Raw genomic sequence first — 18,096 nt, 5'->3', positions numbered from 1 at the left:
CCCACCACAGAGGGCTTCAGAGCTGGGAGTCCAGTCGGCTGCAGCTGGACTCTCACCTGCCCCCTAGAGATTGCATCTGTGTCCACAGACTAACTCCTGCACACACTCGGGTGCCAGGCCCGATATCCAGACATGGAGAGCCATTTTTGGACAAGCATGCAGCCTGACGCATGGACACACGCGTGGAGGGCTTCACACCATGACTTCTCTGTATTCCCTCCAGGGCAGCAACCCCTCAGGGAGCCTGGGTCGCGGCTCCAACCCCTCTGCCCTGCCTTGGTCACTCCCAGGGCCTCCCACCAGCTCCACGGAGGAGAGGGAGGCTCAGAGCACCGTCCCGGCCATGCTGTGGTCCTCGAGGAACTGGGTGATGAGTCTGGGGGTCTGTGGGCCTGGCACAGGGTCCGCCTCCACTTCTGCGTCCTTCTCATCCTCCTCCTTCCCCTGATCCTTGGAGAGTTACAGGAACACCTAGTGCTGGGCAGCCCAAGGAAACAGGAAGGGAGGTCAGCTGAAGGGTCTGGCCCCCAGCCCCACCCTTACCACCAGCCCTGTCCTGGCGCTGAGGTCACCTCCTCCAGCGTGGTCTGGCTCACCGAGACGTCCTCCACACCGTGCTCTGTGCCACGTGCCGCCAGCTCTCCAAAGAGGTGCACCAAGGCGCAGCACGCTCCCGGAGGCAGCTGGAAGCGCAGGCGGCCACCGTGCACCTTCCGTAGCTCGGCCCCCCGGGAACGTGGCTGCCACGAAGGCTGCCACCGACTCGGACTGAGACTCGGACACCCGCAGGGTCAGCGTGTGGCAAGCCCTGAACCTAGGGTGGGGTGGGGTAGGGTAGGGTAGGGTGGGGTGGGGTGGAGTCCCGCAGCCCACTCTTCCCTAAGACCCACCCACACCACCCTCCAGCTCTCTCCTAGCCCCACCCCTATACCTGGCTCTTCTTGGCCCCCTGCCCAACAGACCTGACCCCAACCCCTGCTCGCCCTCGCCCCTCCTACATGCTCATCCCTTCTCTAACCCTGCTTCTCCCAGGCCCCGCCCATGCAATGCCACGCCCCAGTCCCATCTCTGGGCCACACCCACTTGCAGACCTTCTTGTGTCTCCGCCCACGGACCCACCCTCAGCCCTCAGACCTCATCACCCCTCTCATCCCGGACAGTCCATGATGCTTGTCTCTCCCCCGCTGAGAGCCAACCTGGCCCCGCTTGATCTCCCCTCCGGCCCCACCTACACCCCCACCCGGATCTGCCCGCACCCAGGCCTTGAAGCCTCACCCCACTCACCGGCCCTGGAGGTGCTGCGTGCTGACCAGGCAGCGGAACCGCCCGTTCACCACGATGGCCAGGTGCGTGCAGAGCGCCTCACTCTCCTCCACGCTGTGGGAGCCCGGAGCCGTGAGCTCTGGCCAGGCCTGGACGGGCGGTGCCGGGCACTGGGCTGCTCCTGCTGGGGACCCTCATCCTCCAGCTCTGGACCACCCTGTGCTCTGAACACTTCCTGTCAGGCCCAGACTGCTCTGTTCCCTGGGCCGGGTACCACCTCCGTGTGTTCTCCCACTCAGGCCTGGCACCCTCCCCCAAGCGAGGACCATGCCATCCCCTGCGACCCTGTGCTCTGACAGTCTCTAGCTCGGGCCTGGTCCACCTTTCTCCCCAGGATGGAACACCTGGACCCGCAGACCCAGGCGTCCGGTTCGGGGCCCACCTGTGTGACGTGTGCACCACGCCCAGAAGGCTGTTCCAGAGAAAACGCCGTGCGCCAGGGTCCGTGCCAGCGGGGGCTCATCCTGGGAGCAGGGAGATGCTTAAGCGGGGCCCCGCCCCGCCCCTACTCTGCGCACACGCCCCCCTGCCCTCCCCCTCACATACCAGAGAGACCACAGCTGGATCCCCCACCAGAGCCACGGCTGTCGCCAGTTTCCGCTTAGTTGCCACGGCTGTAGGTGCCCACGGGCCTGTCCGCACATTGAGAGAGGCCCAGGCGCCCCAGGCCCGAGCTTGCTGTCTGTGGCGGGACGAAGTGGGAGGAGTGGAGTGAGCATGTGGGGGGGGGGGGCCGGGTCAGAGTAGGGGGACCAGAGTGAGCAGGGGGGCCAGGATAGCGGGGGTCAGAGAATGGGGGACCAGAGTGAGGAGGAGGGCCAGAATGAGGGGGTGGCAGAGTGAGCATGGGGGAGCAGGGTGAGTGGGAGGGGCTAGGGCGAGGAAGGGGGTGGAAGGTAACTAAAGAGGGTGGGGCCAGAGCGAGTACAGGGGCAGGACTGCTACCTGAGGGCGGGGCCAGAGTAAGGGAGAGGCGGGACCTGGCCCAGGGCAGGAAGCCACCAGGAAGCCCTAAGCAGGACGTGAGTAGGCGGGGCCATAGCCAGAAGGGTCAAGGAGGGAAGGGGCGGGTCCCTAAGCAGGGAGGACAGTGGGAAAGGGAGGCAGACCCAAGTGAGTATGTAGGAGCTGGGGGAGGGCAGGGGCGGGGCCAGAGGACCAAGCGTGGGTGGACCTGGACTCAGGGTGTGGCCAAGGAGCACCAGGGTAGGCTACGGTCCAGGGGCGGGGTTGGGGGCGGAGACCGGAGGGGTTGGTTGTGGGAGTGTCACCTGGGCAACCTGGGCCTCTGGGACACCGCGCAGGCGTGCAAACAGCTCCAGGTGCTCGCGGCCGGTCGGCAGCTCGAAGATGGCATCCAACTGAGGGCAGTAGCCCATGCGACAGTGAGCTACGGCCGGTTCCCAGGCCACGCTGGGGATGGGGAACAGAGAACTTCAGGAACTAGCTGGGCCCCGGCCATGCTGGGGGCAGGCAGGGGTCTCAGGGCCCGCCCACCCACCCACCCACCCACCCACCCTGGTAAGGGACAGAAGGTGTCTCAGGGCCAGGTCAACCCTGCAGAGGTGTGGGGGTCAGGGACTCGAGCCCCACCCGATCCGTGCATGCAAAGGCGAGGGGTGGGGAGGAACAAAGGCTCCAAAGCCCCTCACCTGTGGCCTGCCAGCACCACCTCGCCCCCGCTGGGCACCGTGTCCCCAGTCACCATGTGGAACGTGGACATTTTCCCCGCTCCGTTCACGCCCAGCAGCCCAAAACACTGTGGGTACACCCAGAGACGGTACTCACAGAGGCCTGGACACTTGTCCCAGCATCTCTGATTTCTGGGGGTGGGTAACTCAGTTTCCACGTGGAGGGCTGTGGACAAGGGGACCCCTGGGGCAGATACTGGGGTGTGTGGGTAGGCATACAGCTGTCACACAGCAGGAATTCTGGTTGGCACACAGCATGTGTTTAATCGATCCTGGCACGCAGTACGTTATCCTATAAAGGTCACACACGGCCAGTGCTCCATAAATATCGAGGCAGGAGATTTCAGAATGTTTCCTGCCATGCAGTGGGTACCTGATGGCAACGGCACCTGCTGAGAATTCATGCTGGGTGTGCAGTCAGCCCACAGTGGAGAGGTTGGCTGCACACAGTAGGCACTTGCTAAAGAGTGACTACGACACTAACACACCACACATGTGCACAGGTATGTGCCAGCCCCTAGTAGGTGGCCAGTAAACGGCCCACAGCAGAAAAGTTTGCACAAAGCAATTGCTTGAATGTGAACTGGTACAAAGCAGGTGCCTACTAAATATTGGTCATTAGCAAGTGCTTGATACATATATAGTAGGGGCTCAATAAATGCTGTTGATTTGATAAAAGTTGATCACCACAAAGGTGACATTCAATACACTTTTGGTACACACAAGGGGGGCTCAGTAATGCTTTAGTATATACAACTGGTACTCAATAAGTGCTAGCACAGAGTAGGTGCTTGATTAAGGTAGCAGGCATATGTATGGGGGCCCAATAGATGCTCAATAATAAATCTGTCCTCACTAGGATCTTATTAATACCTTATTGCACACAGTAGGGGTCAATAAATGTAAGCATGCAGTAGGTGCTTAATGAGATTTGTTGGCTCAAAATAGGACTTCAATTATTGGCAGGCAGTAGGTACTCAATAAAAGTACACAGTAGGTGCTCAATAAAGGGAAACAGGCTCACAGTAGGTGTTCAGTAGAAGGAGGTAGGCACAAACAGTACAGAGCACTGGGTGCACAGTAGGGCAGCCTCTCACCCCTGCACCAGGACCTCCACCCTGGACTTACCTCACCAGGGGAGATCCCCAGACACAGGAGGTCGACAGCCAGTGTCCTCTGCCCAGGGTACACCTGGGAGGGATACAGGTCCATGAGAAAGGTGGGTGGATCAGTGGGAGCCACCCAACCCAGCACTCTGCACCCACCTTGGTCAGGTCCCTCAGCACCAACACGTCCCTCTCGGTGGTTCCTTGTACCACCCGTCCCCGCTCATGGGCCACATCCTCATCCTCCTCTCCCAGGGCAGGCAGCAGCCTCAGCTTGGGTCTGAGGACAGAGACATGAGTGGGCCCAAAGCCAGATCCCAGCCCCTACCACCCTCCGTGGTCCCCACTGACTGTGGCAGGAGGCAGTTGTGGTGCTCCAGCAGGAGTGTAAAGAGGAGGAAGATGGGCCCCTGTATCAACATGGCCAAAAGGTTCTTGCTGACGACCTCCCAGCGCAGGGGTGACTGCAACTGCCCATCTCCTGTGAGGACATGAAGGAGGGATTGGGTCATTTTAGGGGTTTGGTTTCTGGGCCTCTCCCCATTCAGGTCACCCTGGGTTCTTAAGGGAAAGGACCAAGCTGAATAGGCCACTCAACTGGGGTCTAATTGGCATGGAAAACAGCGGCATCGGGGCTTCCCTGGTGCCGCAGTGCTTAAGAATCCACCTGCCAATGCAGACGACACGGGTTCGAGCCCTAGTCCAGGAAGATCCCACATGCCGCAGAGCAATGAGGCCCACGTGCCACAACTACTGAGCCTGCGCTCTGGAGCTCGTGAGTCACAACGGCTGAGCCCATGCACCTACAGCCCGTGCTCCGCAACAAGAGAAGCCACCGCAGTGAGAAGCCCGCGCACCGCAACGAAGAGTAGCCCCCACTCGCCGCAACTAGAGAAAGCCCTCGCGCAGTGAAGACCCAACGCAGCCAATATATAAATTAATTAAATAAATCTATTAAAACGCATATATAAGAAAAAAAGAAAAGAAAAAGAAAACAGCGGTATCACCACCTCCCTTACTTAGAGCCTTAGACCTTTTACGATGTGACCAAATGGAATTAGATTTTATGGCTGCTTTGCTGTACGTCTAACTTGGCCCTCAAGCCCTTGGGGGCCACCTAAGACCTCCAGGTCTCTTCCTGGGGGCTACTGTTTGTCCCTACCCCATAGAATTGACTCTCATCTGGCACTTCCTCACCTGGAGGGAAGTTCTCACCCAAGCGCTCAAAAGCGTCAGCCATGGCCTGGATCCTCACCATGTCAATGAGCGCCCAGCCCAGGCAGAAGTGAGGAAAGATAAGGAAGACCCGTTTCAGGATCCAGCTCACCTCCTGTAACTTCTACTCAGGGGCAGGAAGAAGGAGGTGGGTAAGGGGCCAAGGCCGATGCCCAGTCCAACCTCAGCCCGAGGCCCAACCTTGTCGGGTCCCACCTGATCAGAGAAGAGCTCGAGCACAAAGGTGGCCATGCTGCCGTTGATGCTGATAAAGAGGCTGATGCAGGTGAGCACCATGTAGGCCATGCTGGGCATGGAGAAGAAGGAGGAGGGTGGGTACGTGAGCGGTGTGATTGACCACCTGAGGGGTAACAGGAGCCACTGTTACTGCCAGACAGGGGCTGAGCAGCCCTAAAAGTAATACAGATCTCCCTTCCTAATTCTGTGTTTTAGGCCTCTATAACGTGGATCAAGCCAAGATGAGCTTTTAAGGCCACCTCGGCACACCACTGAATTAGATCACACTTGGGGTCACTTCAGAGCTCCATACCCTCTCCTTAGGAGCTGCTACAGAGCCCCATCTCCCTCAACAGTGTTGGAGGGGTGGCGGTCAGTAAGAACAAACCCTGAAGGGCTAGGGGCCTCACTCATACAGTAGTAGCAACAACAGGAGGGCAGGCAGGTTGGCAGAGGCCACGTATGCCCTCTGCTGGAAGACCCTCTGCTGGAAGGCCAGAAAGATGAGCACCACGATGGACACTGGCACCAAGTAGTTACACTGCATTGGAGATGGCAGTTTCCCCCCTCAGTGTGCAGGGGTGGGAACTGGCACCCTCGGCACTGTGCCCCACCCTGACCTCCTCCCTGTGCTTTGGGTAGCAGGACATGAGGTCTCCCACAATCCCCAAGACTTTACTTGGGCCATCCTAGACAAGTCCCTGCCCAGAAAGGGCCAGAAGGGGCAGTGGCAAGTGGTGGCGGGGCCCCCACCCCTCCAGGCAGTCCCCGCACCACGTCCCAGAGAAAGTTCAAGGGTGAAGCTGGCCGGGACAAAGGACATGGCGAAGACCACACAGATGGAGACAAGCACGTCCACTGAGGAGGCCATTCTGGGGACGAGAGTACATGAGCTGTTCAGAGGGGGAACTGTGCACACCACTGATGGGACAGAAGTCCTCAGGGCTGGGTATGGATGGGGGAGATGGCCTGAGCCATTTCGGGTCATTAGGCAGGGAGAGGTTTTCCAGGTCTCTAGTAGAATAAAAGTTGATGTGACGAGAATGTGCAGGCAGCTGGGGGAGACTGGAGCCCATGGAGCCTGATGATGTCCCATTACCCTGGCCTAGGGAGCGGAGAGGGGCAGTTCCTGTTCCCCATTTACACAGCAAGAGCGTAGCAGAGCGTAAATCCAACTCCCATCGCCCCAAACAACAGAGAAAACAGCTGATGCTGGGGGGATACACAGAGCTGGGGGACTCACAGCGTGGCCTCAGACAGCTGCTCCTTGGTGAGGTTCAGGGGGTGATCGAGCGTGGTGATGCTGTGGGCACGGTGGGCGGGGCTTGGCGGCAGGCGGGCAAGTAGGAGAGCGTTGTTGGCTCCGTTGACAAAGGCCACCACGGCATGCCAGCCCTTGTTGTTGAACCAGATCTGTGGTAGGGTCAGGGCCAAGGGGTCAGCGTGCGGGGGTCAGACCTACGCCCAGCAGCGCCAGCCCACCACTCCCAGTTCCCACCTTGAGGCCATCCTGAATGTCCAGACCAAGAGCCCATGCTGTGAGGTTGTTCAGGATGCGGTCGAGGGCCCCGCCCAGTTGGGGGCTCAGCAGTGCCCGCAGCTCCTCCACAGAGGGGCCCACCTCAAGCCCCGAGGGCAGGCCCGAGTCTCGGCCCCCCAGGGAGAAGCCCCCATACCTGTGAGGCAGTGGAGGAGGGGCAGCTGAGGGTCGGGGAGGATGGGGTGGCAGGTCTCCCAGCAGGCAGGCAGAGGGCACAGGAATGGAGCCCAGGCAGGGGACACTCCTCACCTGACCTCGTTTACCCACTTCTTGGTCTTCAGGCTGTGACAGAGACAGACACACAGACAGAAAGATGAGTGAGACAGAGATAGAGAGATGCTAGGGAGTTGATTTGGGCGAGATAAATAGAAACGATGAGGTATGGAGGGCTCCTAGGAAGCCCCAGCTGGGAACCCCAGGCTGGACATCGCCCTCTCCCCAGCCTCCCCCAGGAACAGAACACTTCCTCCACCTGAGGACCCATGCTACGGCCGGGCACGCCAAGTCCAGGGCAGTGCTCACCCTTGGCGCACCAGGCGTGGGTAGGTCTTGACCAGGAAGTCAGACAGTTTCCGGCCTGTTAGGCTCTGGACCACTTTGCCCGAGTTGGTCGGTGCCTGGGGAGGCGGGGGGCAGCCGGCCACAGCAGGACAGTCGGGCAGCAGGTGGTGGGCACCAGGCTGGCTGCACTGGCAGGCAGGGGACGGAGACTCCGGAGTCCAGTTGCCGCTGGCCAAGACCTTAGCCACATCTGCAGGAACCTCGGGCACCGAGAACTGGCAGACAGCAGGCTGTGTGCACTCAGGTGCCCTGCGAGGGTGGGTGCAGGGCTGGGGCACCCGGCTTCCAGGGTTCCTGGAATGCGGGAGCGCCCAGCTCCCAAGCAGGCATGGGGGATACCCAAGGCACCCTGAGGCCCACTGGCCAGAGCTCAGATAGAGAAACTGAAACCAGAGAGGAGAAAGGTCCAGGCTGGCGGGCCCTCACCTGTTGGAGTTATTTTTCAGGTAAGCCTCCTCCAATCCGGCCTCTTCCCGCAGCACCTCGAGCAGGCGGGCACGTTCAGGGTCCCCTGGGGCATCCTCGCTGCGCAAAGGGGGCGCAGGTCAGGGCTGTACCCCCAGGCTCCTGGCGCTCCCACCACCAGGCCCCTCTCCTCTGCACCCACCTGAAGAAGGACGCTTGGGAGCCATACATGCTGGGACTGAGCTGCAGAGCTGGGTAGTATCCGAAAGGAGGCACGATGAGGCTGAACACCAGTGCCAAGGCCACGAAGAGGGCAGGCAGCCCAGTCTGAAGGACCAGTCCATCAGCTGCCCTCCTGGTCTGCCCTCCAAGCTTGCCTGCACCCTTCCCTGATCCCGCTCTAGAACCATCCATGGCTCCCCAGTGCTTTCAGAAAGTGTTCAGAGTAGGGGATACACCTGGGGTTAGGCTGTTGAATTAGGTCACAGAGTGGAGAACAGGCACTCAGGGTCCCCCACACGCCCTCCCTCGTGCCTGGCCCCCCTCACTTGTGTGAACAGGCCACAGCGGCTGCAGCGGGCAAGCAGGAAGCGGTTGAGAAGCAAGGCCCGGAGCTGCTGGTGGGCCAGCACCCAGCCATGTACACAGCCTGCGGCGTCTGGCCCAGAGCTCTGCAAGGCCTGTGTCTCGGGGGCAGATCCCGCTGTGAGGGAGAGGAGGGTCAGTGCTCATGCCCCGGGGACCAGGAGGGGCCACAGGGCCGGGTGGGGACAACTCACCCAGCCCCCCATTCTCCAGGGCTGATTCCTCTGGCAGAATCTGCAGCCTTGCAGTCACGTCCAGTTGAGCAATGCCTGAGCATGGGTGCTGCCTGGGCCTACCATCTGTGGAGTTACCAGTGTTGGGGTCAGGGTCAGGGTCAGGGTTAGTGTTCAGCCTGGGGTCTGGGCTAACGTCAAGGTTCACAGTGGAGGGGTCAGGAATCAGGGGTGGAGGTCAGGGCTATGCCTTGGGCCACGTCAGCCAGGGATGGGGACTTGGTCTAAAGTCAGGTCCAACTCTGGACCAGGTTGAGGGATCAAGACAGAGACCTGCGGCCGCACCCCCTGGGCCTGTGTCCATAGCACAGTCCTCCACCACCTTCAGGAAGATCTGGGGAGACGAAGCAGGGCGCTCAGAGCCTGGGGACACAGGGGAGGGAGGGGGACTCGAGAGCCACCACCCCTCATACACTGGGGGTCCCCAGGCCTCCCGGAGGGCCCCTGAGTCTCCAGGCTTCTGTGGGTGCCCTGACTCCACCCTGGGACACCCAGCTGTCAATAGGCAGACTCCTCTTCATCCTTCCAAGCACCACCTCCTCCAGGCAGCCCTCCTCCCGGCACCCCCACACCTCCCCCAGGAGCCACACCTCCTCCAGGCTGGTGTCGGAGATCCTGAAGCCGGCCAGTCCCAGCTTCCCCAACCGCTGGTCCAGCTCGCAGAAGAGCTCAGCGAAGCTACTGTTCGGGACGCCCTGGTAGGGCAGCGCCAGCACCAGCTCGTGTGGCAGCTCTTTGACCAGCCGTGCCCCGGGCACGTGGCTCTGCACCAGGGCCAGCAGCTGAGCATGTCAGGGGCCCTGGAGGCGTGGGCAGCCGTGGCTCCTGCCCCGCCCCTCCTATCCCTGCCCCCCTGGAGAAGGGGCCTGGGTGACCCATGAGGGACCTGTCCCTGAGGGCAGAGAACGTCAGGATTAGGTACCCAAGGGCAGGACTTGACCGGGGGTCAGAGCCAGAGTCCACCCAGGGTCGGAGTCCAGGAGTAGGTCCATGTGTCAGCTCAGCCTGGGGTCAGGAGTCAAGCCTGGGGTTGTGAAGCCCTTTTGCCCTGAACCAAGCCACTGCCACCCAACAGCCCCTCACTCTGGCTCTCCCACCCTGGCCCTCACCGGCAGTGCTGGCCTGGCTCCCTTTCCTGCCCAGGATCCATGTTGTCTTTCAAGTCAGTGTCACCCTGCGGGCAGGGCTGGCCAGAGCCTTGAGAGACAGTGGATGGAGGTCAGCTCCAGCCCTCACTTTTTTTTTTTTTTTTTTGCGGTACGCGGGCCTCTCACTGTTGTGGCCTCTCCCGTTGCGGAGCACAGGCTCCGGATGCGCAGGCTCAGCGGCCATGGCTCACGGGCCCAGCCGCTCCGCGGCATGTGGGATCTTCCCAGACCGGGGCACGAACCCGTGTCCCCTGCAACGGCAGGCGGACTCTCCACCACTGCGCCACCAGGGAAGCCCAGCCCTCACCTTTTTGCTGGTGGCCAGGGCTGGGGGACCCTTCACCAGTGTCAGGTAGTATCTGGAGACCAAATGACACCACAGGAAGAGCGGGGAGCCACAGCAGCACAAGCGGCCGCCCGCCACCACTGCCACACGGTCTCCCAACAGCTCTGCCTCATCCAGGTGGTGGGTGGAGAGGATCAATGTGCGATCTGGGCATGGGACCCAACCCACTCATGCCATCAGGCTGCCGAAGCTGTGGTCTCTGCCCTATGCAGTGAACTCCTACTCATCCCTCAAAACCCCATCCCCCAACACCTCTTTGTCAGAAACATCTTCTGGCCTCTCAAGCAGAATCCAGGGGAACCTCAGGCCACCCCCAATTCTTACCATCATGGTATTTGAGCAGCAGCTCCCGAATACCTCGACAGGAAGCAGGATCCACACCAGCTGTGGGCTCATCCAAGATAACGACTTGGGAGCCACCCACAAAGGCAATGGCCACTGAAAGCTTCCACTGAATCCCGCCTGGGTTGGGACAGGGGTTGGGATCTCAACAGGACCCACAGGCTTGGGCAGGGCTACCTCCCTTCTTCCTGCGCCTCTCCCTACCCACCTGGACCTCGGTTCCTGTCTCCTCTGGCATCCCCCCATCCTCAGGATAAAGCCCTAGCCCCCTCCCCATCCTCATCTCTGCAGACCCAAAGGCTCCTCCCCAGAGAGGTGGCGAGTCTGTGCATGCCGCTTGGGGACCAGTCCCACATCCTGCATCAGACGGTCCTGCTCGGGGCCCACGGCAGCTGCACTCAGACCCTTTAACCACCCATAGAACCAGACGTGTTCATCCACGGTCAGCCTGTGGCCATGGGCAAAAGACAGGGTGGCTACCATGGTGGGCAGGGGCCCAGAGAGCACCCAGCCCCCCATTGCCATGCCCCAGGCCCACTGAGACGCACATGTCAAACAGCACACTGTACTGTGGGCAGACTCCCAGGTGGGGCCGGATGGCTGCCATGTTGGATCGGACATCGTGGCCCAGGACACAGGCGGAGCCAGCAGTGGGTGGGAAGAGGCCGGTTAGGATGGACCTGGGGGTGCAGGGATCGCAGAGCAGCTGCTCCTTCAGAGGGGGAAACTGAGGTTCCCAGAGAAGAGGCACCAGCACATATAGGGCACCTACTGTATGCCCAGACCGAAGGAGTATTATGTTCCCATTTTACAGGGGAGGGAGAGTGAGGCTCAGAGAATATACTTATCGCCTACCTATTGCGTATCCAAAGTGAACTTGCGGGGGGGACCCAAAGTGAACTGGGGAAGGGGGTGCCCTGTCCTCACTGTACAGACAGGGACCTTCTGACCCCAGATGTCCTTCCCCTTGAACAGGTGTGCAAGCTGAGGCCCTGGGGGGCAGGGAGAGAGGAACTGGGGGGGAGGGGAGCGACGGCTGCTCACAGAGTTGTCGTCTTGCCAGCCCCATTGTGGCCCAGGAAGGCGGTGATGAGACCCTGGTAGAAGTCCAGGCTGAGCCCGTGCAGGGCCGGCTGTGGGTTACCAGGAAAGCGCTTTTCCAGGCTCCGTATGGAGACTCCTGGAATCAGGCCAGGGGGCGCCTCTTCCACCAGCATTGGGGAAGGAGGGCAGACTCAGCCATGGGAGCCCCCGGGGTCCTGGGGGCTGTTCAAGCTGGTCTGTGGAGTCGGGGACTTGTGGGGCAGGGATCTGTAGGAGTTAGGGGAGCCTCAGGGGGCCTGGAGGACTAGGGGTGTCCAGAGGATTGGGATCCGCGGGAACCTGGGTTTTGGGGGGGGCCTGGGAATCCAGACAGGGAAGTGGCTGCTAAGGTCTGTCGGGCCTCACCCTTGGGGTCCTGTGGGGCAGGGGGCTGGGCACTTGGAGGTCTGAGGCCCAAACCAGTAGCTCCTCCAAAAGGGAAAGTTCCACGGTTCGGGGATCCCGTACTCGCCTGTGGGGAGTGGTACTCAGTTACCGCTTGAGCCCATTCCCCTGGTGTGTGCCGGCCGCTGGGATTAGGGCATCCAGGTAGGAAGTAATCAGGAAGCCCCGCCCACCCACCCCAGACCATCCCTCAAACGCAGCCACCTGTGCGCATGTGCTCAGGTGCCAGGAATCCCCACCCTCTCACCTCCGGCTTCCAGACCCCCCTAAGCCCCGCCCCATCCTGGGCCCCGCCCCTCAGCCCAGCCTCCCTGGCGCCTGTGCACCTCTTACGGCCCACCTGGGCACACAGCCTCCAGGTACCAAGTGGCGAGGCCGTAGAGCGCAGCGTCGAGCAGCAGAAGACCCGAGGCCTGGGCCAGGCTGAAGACATCGGCTGTAAGCCCAGTGCCCACGTTGTGCCACTGCGCGCCCTCGCCCTGCTCCTCCAGCAGTGCCAGGTCCTCGCAGCCGAAGCCGAAGGCCACGGGCAACAGAAGGCTCTGCAGGTAGGTGGGTGGAAAGCAAGGGCAGCTAAGGGTGCCTTGCACCCCTGCACCCCACCCGACCCGGCTCTCACCGCGGCCACACGGCCGCCCACGGGCAGTGGGTCCCGCCAGGCCACGCACAGCACGTAGGGCAGATAGAGCACGAAGTAGGCGAGGCCCCTGCAGGCGGCTGCCAGGTTGGCTCGGGAGAAGCAGGCGCTCAGAAAGAAGCTCTGGACCACCGTGGCCACCTTGAAAGCCGCCAAGAACGGGAAGGGCACCACCGCGTGGCTGTAGGGGAGGATGTCCCCGAGCTGCAGGGAGGCAAAGGCAGCTGGAGGGAGCGCACGGATTCGCCCAGGGACGCGCAACCCCGCGAGGCGCCCCCTGCCTGTTACCCTCCCGCGTACACGTGCACCCATCCTGGAGCCGGGAAGGCCGGAGTGCGCCCACCTTGAGCACCAGCATGAGCAACGCGGTGCTGAGAAGGAAGGGCCCGAGACAGCTGAGGAACCAGCCCAGCCAAAGCACGGCGCCACTGAGCCCCATGGCGCGCATCGTGCAGCACAGCCTCGTCTCCTTCTCACGCACCACAGCCTTCACGGTCAGCGCCACCGAGTAGATCCAGGCCAGCATCAGGAAGAGTGGCAGTGACCGGCTCAGCACGCGCAGGAACCTGGGGCAGTGGGCAGCTGGGGTGGAGGCCGGAGACTCCGCGCTGCCCCCATCTGGCACGAGGATGCGCGCACTGGGATCCCAAGGTGAGGCCAGCCGAGGACATTTGTCCTCCCTTATCATCAGACCCTTGATAGCGCCTCAGGGTTCTGGCTGTTAGGCCACATTCTCCCAGCTCCCGGAGACCCCCGACCCTCAGGAATCCCTGCTCCTCCCGCTACAAGTCACGGAGAGTGGTCCCTCTAAACTGTAGTTCTCAGCCTTGACTGCGTGAATATTGCAAACGGAACCCTGGCCGCACCCTGAGACCCGGATCTGGCATCTGAGGAGGGGGCGCTCACGCGTCGTCCACGTAGCACGGGTAGGGCATCTGCTGCAGGTAGAGGCCGGCGCGGGGCGCGGCTCCAGTGAGCACGCGCAGGGCTGCGCTCTCCAGCAGGTCCTGCAGGTACACGAAGCCGCCCCACACGTAGCGCAGGTCCATCAGCGCGTCAGCAGCCGCACCGGGGTCCCAAAATCTGAGGCGAGTATGGGAGTGGCTGGGACCTGCCCATCACAACTCTAGTTCCGCCCTCACCTGCCTCCTCAAGTACGCACGTAGCCCCACCTGCCAAACGCTCTAATCTTTTTTTTTTTTTTTTTTTTTTTTTGCTGTACGTGGGCCTCTTACTCTTGTGGCCTCTCCCGTTGCAGAGCAGGCTCAGCAGCCATGGCTCACGGGCCCAGCAGCTCCGCGGCATGTGGGAATCTTACCGGACCGGGGCACGAACCCGTGTTCCCTGCATCGGCAGGCGGACTCTCAACCACTGCGCCATCAGGGGAGCCCCAAGCGCTCTAATCTTATCCCAGAAGCCGAGGGTTGAGCCCGCGCCTGCCAAGCCCTTGGCCGCGCCCCTCACACCATAGGCTCCGCCCACCGCAGGCCCCAATTGGTCTAAGGAGCGTTGGGCTCCACCTACCAAGGTCTATGGTAGGTGGGATGCTCCCTGGCATCCCCATTCCCTCGGCCCCGCCCCACAAGGCCCCCCACCTGTCCCTGATCTTATAGGCTCTTGTGACGTCATCGATGTCCATGCGGATCTTGATGCGCACATGGCCAGGGCCTGGGGACTGCGAAGAGTCCGGGAAGTCCTCGGGCTCGGAGAGCAGCTCCAGGGCCCGCTCCACCAGGGCAGCCTCTGAGGGCGCAGCCTCCAGCTTGTCCAGAGTCACGCACTGGGAGGGGCTTGGGCTATGGGTCCGAGGTCCCAGGGTTCTCCTCTGGACCTGAGGGTGGAGCCGCGTTTCCTCCTAGGAGTCCCACAGCAGGGCTGCCCCTTCCCTCAAAGAGATTTCCCCAGGTGGGCGGCCCCTCACTTCCATCACACGGCCCAGTGTGCCCACCATGTGTCCCATATCAGCATGGGCCTCATGCCAGCTGCAGCCACCACTTCGGGGGTTCAGAAAGGCACGAAGAGCCTCCCCCCCCCCCCGGTCCTAGCCTCCAGCTCCTGGCTGCCTTCTTCCTGTGACCTGCAGGAGCCTCTGGGGGGTGTCGGGGAAGGTGGGAGTCTGTTTCGGGCATTCAGGGCCTGTCACCCCTCTTCCCATCCCTGCGGCCGGAGCTCACCGTGGATACCACTTCCCAGCTCCACACCCTTGCCCAGAAGGCCCTGCCCTTTGCTCAAATCCTCAGCAGGGCATGACTCTGCTGCCCGGCGTCCTGGCCCCACCTGCAGCCGTGCGACGCCGGCGCTGTCGTTCGCGAAGTTCAAGAGCCGGGCGCCCAGCAGCTCCCACACCTCCTGGATGCCCTTCAACAGCGGCAGCCCCTGGAAGGTTCGGTTCACCTGCAGGAGGCGGGCGCCGAGGTCTATGCCGGCCTTGCCTGTTCATGACCCTTCCCTCCTCTTAGGACCACTGCCCACCCCTCCTGCTTCCCCCCCTCTGCTCCATCCCGTGCCTCTGAGCGCTGTCTGTAACCTGGCAAACTCTTACCCCTTCTAGACCCCGCTTCCCGGACCCAGCCCAGGGGCCGCCCGTCTCCTGGTCAGGGCCCTCCCGCTGGCCTGGCCCTCCCCGCCCTGGTCTGAGGCCGGGACATGGGACCCCTCCCACCGTCACCTGGGCCGTGAGCTGAACACTACTTTCCCCAGGACCAGCGGCTTCAGGCGCCTCCAGAGCCGGTGCGACAGGAGGTGGGCGTCCAGGGCCCCCACCAGCTCAGTGCGGGTGGAGCCTAGCGCCGAGGGGTGCACCATGAGACCCTGCGCCCGCCCAGGTCCTGGCCCCACCTCCCCGGCTGGGAAGCCAGCTCAGCCACTCAGGCTGTGGTGTGGCAGGGCCCGTGCCGCTCCTGCCACACCAGCTCCTTCAGGTCACTGGCCTCGTACCGGCTTGCTGGGCCCCCGGCACTGCACAGAGCTTCTGCCACCGCCTCCAGGGGGCCACCTGGCCCTTGGGGTCTCCACAGCAGTGCCCACAGCTCCACCAGGCCAGGCGGCGCCAGGAGCTGGAGACGGGTCACCAGAGGGCCCGGGCAGGCTTCCCTTCCACGTGGTCCCACCGCCAAGCCTTAACCAGGGCAGGGGACTCCACCAGGAGCACCCTCTCCCTCTCTTTCTGCCCAAGTGCCCCCCCAAAACCTACCAAAGATAGGTGCCTGGGGCTGCCCTGTCACCTCCCCTTCCAGGCAGCCCACCCAATTTCCTGGCTGGGGTAGAGGCTGCGCGGGCCTCTTATCTCCTGGGCCAGGTCTTCTGCTGCTTCCACAAGGCTGTCTAAGGAATCCTGGGCCTGGCCCAGCACAAACGCCAGGGATTCCTGGGGAGAAAGATGACAAGGTGACAACGATGTTCACTGCTGTCGCACCAGGGGCCGTAAAATGGGGCCTATGATAGTATGGACCCCCTGGTACCTTGCTAAGTTCCCAGGGGGTCCATACTATCATAGGCCCCATTTTACAAACAGGGAAACTGAGGCTGCTAGAGGCAAATGGGCTTGTTCAAGGTCTCAGGGCTGGAGTATCTCAGGCCCTCCCAGGCACCAGGGAGGGCCCAGGCAAAGGCCTGGAGGCTGGCCCACGAGGGGCAGGGCGGGACTCCACGAGAACAGCGTCCAGGGCTCCAGCTGGCCTTGCCCTGCCCCACCTCACCCCTTGCGTCAGTGTCCTCCGCAGGTCAGTGGCCAGGGACGGTCCCTCCTTGGGCTAGTCACTCAGCTGAGCCCAGGCTGAGGGAGTAAAGCACAGAAGCCCAGGGTTAGGCAAAGCTTAAACCGAGACACGCCCCACCCCGTGCTTGTTTCACAGCCCAGCACGCGGAGGCAGGTGCGTGCTCAGAGCCCGGCCCCGCCCTGCCTGCCCTGGGCCCTGCCTTCTCACCTGCTCCACGGGCAGCCCTCAGCGTAGGCATAAGCTGCCTCGGGCTAGCCAGCATCCTGTGGGCATCTGCCAGGAGCCGGGAGACCCTGGGGACAGAGAGAGGGCGGGAGGCGGTGGCTGGGCGGCCCTCCTCCCACACACACCCAGCCGCCCCCGCTGCCGCTGGCTTACAGGGAGTCCTGAAGGTGCCGAGGACGAGGACGCCAGGCTCCTCGGTGGGCGTGGGCCGTGGGAAACAGGTGTTGCTCATGTTGCAGATGAGGCCCTAGAGTCAAGGGACGGTACCCGCTGACGGCAGCGGCTTGTTGGGGCAATGGCCTGCGGGGACGCCGGACGTGGGCTTCTCGTCTGAGTCCCCAGCGTGAGGACAGCCCCGGCGACAGAGTGCTCCCTCTCAGCCATGATTCGAGTGCCCGGCCTGTGCTCCGGACTCTCCCTGGGGCCCCTGTGCACGGGGTGACCACTGCTAACCCTAACCCTAACCCCAAAGTGCTGGACGTTGGGAGGCTTACATTCATGCTGCCCAAGTTGGGGGTGGGAATGGCGTGCGGCCACATCAGCTCCACCAAGAGCTGCAACTGCGGGGGCAGAACAGGCGGGGGGGAGTGGGGGACCGTGGGGGGCGCCCGGGCCGCCCCTCCCTGGCCCACCCGACCAGACATTACCGGCTGCCTCCTGCGGTACAGGAAATTCTTCCAAAGCAGCAGCATCAGCTCCGTCCAGGAGGCCATGGTGGGAATAGGACGGGAGACAGGACTGAGGGGTCAGGCTGAAGACGTACTGTGCGGCTGCGGGCAACTAACTCCCTGTTCCTCTCTGAACCTCACCATCTCTCTATCGAGCAGAGTTCCTGGAAGCTCTGCTTAGAGCCGAGCAAACAGTCCGCGCTAATTAAAGGGGCTCCTGTCTCCCCAGAGGGGCGGAGTAAGCCAATGGGAGCCCTGCCCGAATCCATCCTCGCATCTCATTGGTTGAGGGGCCCAGGGCTGCAGCTGGGGGTCCAAAGGCGATCAATTAATCCTGCAGGTGGTGGAGCCTAGGCTTAACTCTCTCCTCACCAGGCTCCACCCTAAGCCCTACTGGTGGGGCCTCCAGGTTCTGTCCCCCAGCCTCATCCCTAACCCGGGGAAGGATTCCCTTCCCCCACCCCACCCCACCCCGCGCTCTTCTCCAATGATAATAGCAACGAGTATTTTACACGACTGGCTGGAAGAGGGGCCACCCCAGGCCCCCAGAGAGACAGGCAAGTTACCCAGCTGGAGGCAGGGCCCCAGCTCTGCCCTCCCCTCACGTAGTATTCTTCCGCTCAGAAG

At 62.3% G+C, this 18,096-nt stretch overlaps 1 protein-coding gene across 1 annotated transcript; it reads right to left on the bottom strand.

The window, feature by feature from the left end:
• Positions 1-289: 289 nt before the first annotated feature.
• Positions 290-17,872, bottom strand: ABCA7 (ATP binding cassette subfamily A member 7). The gene is given in 50 exon segments (XM_032625511.1): positions 290-471; positions 573-728; positions 730-814; positions 1,285-1,377; positions 1,706-1,781; positions 1,866-1,926; positions 1,928-2,005; positions 2,595-2,736; positions 2,976-3,082; positions 4,143-4,205; positions 4,280-4,400; positions 4,472-4,601; positions 5,318-5,459; positions 5,552-5,696; positions 5,983-6,113; positions 6,258-6,444; positions 6,816-6,985; positions 7,071-7,248; positions 7,362-7,394; positions 7,635-7,922; positions 8,100-8,198; positions 8,281-8,405; positions 8,627-8,781; positions 8,858-8,962; positions 9,170-9,230; positions 9,487-9,721; positions 10,006-10,070; positions 10,352-10,536; positions 10,715-10,852; positions 11,026-11,180; positions 11,281-11,412; positions 11,777-11,998; positions 12,182-12,287; positions 12,561-12,762; positions 12,840-13,061; positions 13,201-13,423; positions 13,764-13,940; positions 14,453-14,637; positions 14,779-14,946; positions 15,135-15,251; positions 15,504-15,695; positions 15,767-15,915; positions 16,146-16,224; positions 16,556-16,632; positions 16,793-16,869; positions 16,955-16,977; positions 16,980-17,101; positions 17,296-17,331; positions 17,334-17,361; positions 17,449-17,872. Coding segments are annotated over 50 exon segments (6,459 nt in total). The 5' UTR covers positions 17,515-17,872; the 3' UTR covers positions 290-324.
• Between the last annotated feature and the right edge of the window lie 224 nt (positions 17,873-18,096).

Source organism: Phocoena sinus, chromosome 3 (assembly GCF_008692025.1).
Source record: "Phocoena sinus isolate mPhoSin1 chromosome 3, mPhoSin1.pri, whole genome shotgun sequence".
In the NCBI taxonomy this organism is placed as follows: domain Eukaryota; kingdom Metazoa; phylum Chordata; class Mammalia; order Artiodactyla; family Phocoenidae; genus Phocoena; species Phocoena sinus.
Note: the sequence above shows the minus strand (reverse complement) of the source record. Positions and strands in the feature narration are given on the sequence as shown.